General features: G+C 39.4%; 1 protein-coding gene across 1 annotated transcript; it reads right to left on the bottom strand.

Annotated features, from left to right (window-relative positions):
- Positions 1-68: 68 nt before the first annotated feature.
- Positions 69-2,143, bottom strand: LOC145474095 (uncharacterized). The gene is made up of 2 exons (XM_081455107.1): positions 758-2,143; positions 69-533 (listed from the first exon to the last, which is right to left on the bottom strand). The coding sequence occupies exons 1-2, from the start codon at positions 858-860 to the stop codon at positions 304-306; spliced, it is 333 nt and encodes a 110-aa protein (XP_081311233.1). The 5' UTR covers positions 861-2,143; the 3' UTR covers positions 69-303.
- Positions 2,144-2,510: the final 367 nt, after the last annotated feature.

The following is a 2,510-nucleotide window of genomic DNA, read 5'->3' as shown; positions in this document are numbered from 1 at the left end:
ATATGAAAGCTCGAGCAATTACGGATTTACACTACTCGTGATATTTGAAATTCTTTCAAATTACACTCGCCTGAAGGATCGTGCAATTTTGAGATAATTTTCGTAAATCCTTAATTGCTCTCATACGATTACTAAAACCAATCTTCTCAAAGCCTAACTTGTTATTATATTCCAAATGTTTAGAGTTTGTTAGTAAGTTTAAATTATTTCCCTTTCGTTTCTTTTCTTTTTTCTTTTTGCTCCTATATCAAAAGTTTGTCTACGACTACGTATATCTATGCTATGGTTTAACTAACAGCGCATTTACCGTTTGGTTATGGCACGCAAAAATGTCGCAATTTCTTCATGGCCATTTGCATCAGCCATGTCTTCTGGTAAAGGAGATTCCTTCTTGTACGCCTCAAAGACAATCCTACCGGCTGACGTGGAGAATATCATTCGAATGAACTCCTCAGCACCAATCCCCGCTGCAGTATAAACCAAACATCGTAAAATATCCATTGCCTGTCGCTGTCGTCCATCACTGGGCAATCCTGGAAGACGGGGGGGATAAGTATTTATGATCTATTTTTATCAATAATGTTTGCGATGAGCAGGTTATTATTTCTGGCTACTCAGAAAATTGGCGATGACATACTGAGAAGTTTTGTACTTGTCTTCACAGGATACTGCTCTCTAACAACACATGCTAACTTATGTGGCTTTAAGCCAGTCCATGAGCTGACATGACCAGTGAAAGACAAAAGTTTGACCTTACCAAAAGTTTGTGTGTTATTTTCTTCACTTTCATCGTTCTCGCATTGTTTGCCCAACATCGTAAAAAGTTTCCCTTGCAGGTTTCTGGACTTGATTATCTGCATCAGTATTTCTTCATTTTGATTCACATAAGTGAACAGCGTTTTTCCCAGGAAATCACCATTCTTTGTCGTAATTGTCACTGTGACAGTCCCTGGTACTTCTCCAGCTACATAAGAAAGTTTTGGAAAATGTATTATCCGAGATAATTACGAGTTGCGAGTTGTGAGCTACGAGTTGCGAATTGCGAGCTACGAGCTGCGAGCTGCGGGTTGTGAGCTGCGAGTTGCGTGCTGCGAGTTGCATATCTAATTCTAGGTGTACGATAGTGACGGACGGGGAGGGACGGTGGACGCTAGGCGTTTACATGGAATAAGTTTATGCCTTCGAGTAATCTCCAGGCTATGATCACAAAGTGCGGGTTATAATGTCTTAGACTGAACGGTGAAAATTTCTCGGGTACGCTGAACTCGCTTGATCATGATCATGCGTCGATCTGAGGCACCCACAACGAAATTGAAAAAAAAACTCTTTATATAATCGTTTTTAAAGTTGCAAAAATCATGAAATAGTGTCTTCCTCTGTTCTTGATAGGGCTGCTTAAGTAAAGGCCTTCGTAAGGAACCGACCAACTTCGCTTACAAAATGTTCCGTAACTGTTTTTCGACGATTTTTATTTTGGAAAATAATATTTTCCGTGTTGTAGGTATGAATGGGAGATTCAATCGATCATTTCCTTCGCTCCCTGTTAGACTTTTTGGGAATCCGCTGACCAATGCATAAGGCTTTCGCAGTCGTAGGGAGCTAAATTATCTTCAATGCAGAAATAATCTACATTGAAAAGATTTTCTCACGAACGTCTCTACATAGAAACAATTGAGCAATAGAGCACTTTTTCTGTGTTTACATAGCCTCATCTAAACACGATGGGGGTTGGGAGAATTCGAGACAGTAATGCAAACCCAACACGCAGTCGAGAGTGTTTGCATAACTCTCGAGAATTCTCCCAATCCCCCAGAATGTTTAGATGAGGACATGTAAACAAGGAAAAAGTACTCTACTGCTTCTATAAAATATTTCTTGAAAATACGCGAGAATCTAAAACGTCACAACCGTGTTTATATACTATCATCTAAACTGACACACCTATTGACCAATGAGAGCGCGCGTAGTATCTAAAGTATTTTATAAATTATAATAACGCATTTCCTGAAGTTGTCCGCTTAATATAGGTTAATTTGACTGTACTCGACTGCCGAAAAAGAAGATCTCGAAAATCACTAAATTAATGAGCTGTGTGAACATTCGAATGACTAAAGCCGTGATTAAAATTTTTAGACGAGAAACGGACAGGAGAATTGAGAGCAATTCCAACGATTTTTTACGGCCTGTGAATAAATATGGCCATGGTGAAATGATAGGAATAAGTTAATAGTTATGAAAACGAAGAAAAGACGTAACACAGATCTAGGAGTTCTGCAGTCACTGATATCGCCATGGAAATGGAAGAAGAAAAGAAAAAAGAAATCATTGCAACACGGGGTATTCGTATTTGGTCACCCAACCAAGTACTGATCGCGCCGAACAGGACTTAACTTTAATTTGGCGATGCGACGACACGCGCTAGTGTCCTTGTAGTATAGTGGTTCCACGCTGAGAACAGTATTATAACAAGAGAAGAAAAACAAATTTCGAAACCCACACCTGGAATTGAC

The sequence above is a fragment of the Orbicella franksi genome, unplaced genomic scaffold (genome assembly GCF_964199315.1).
Source record: "Orbicella franksi unplaced genomic scaffold, jaOrbFran1.1 SCAFFOLD_825, whole genome shotgun sequence".
In the NCBI taxonomy this organism is placed as follows: Eukaryota; Metazoa; Cnidaria; class Anthozoa; order Scleractinia; family Merulinidae; genus Orbicella; species Orbicella franksi.
This window is presented reverse-complemented; position numbering and strand designations above follow the sequence as displayed.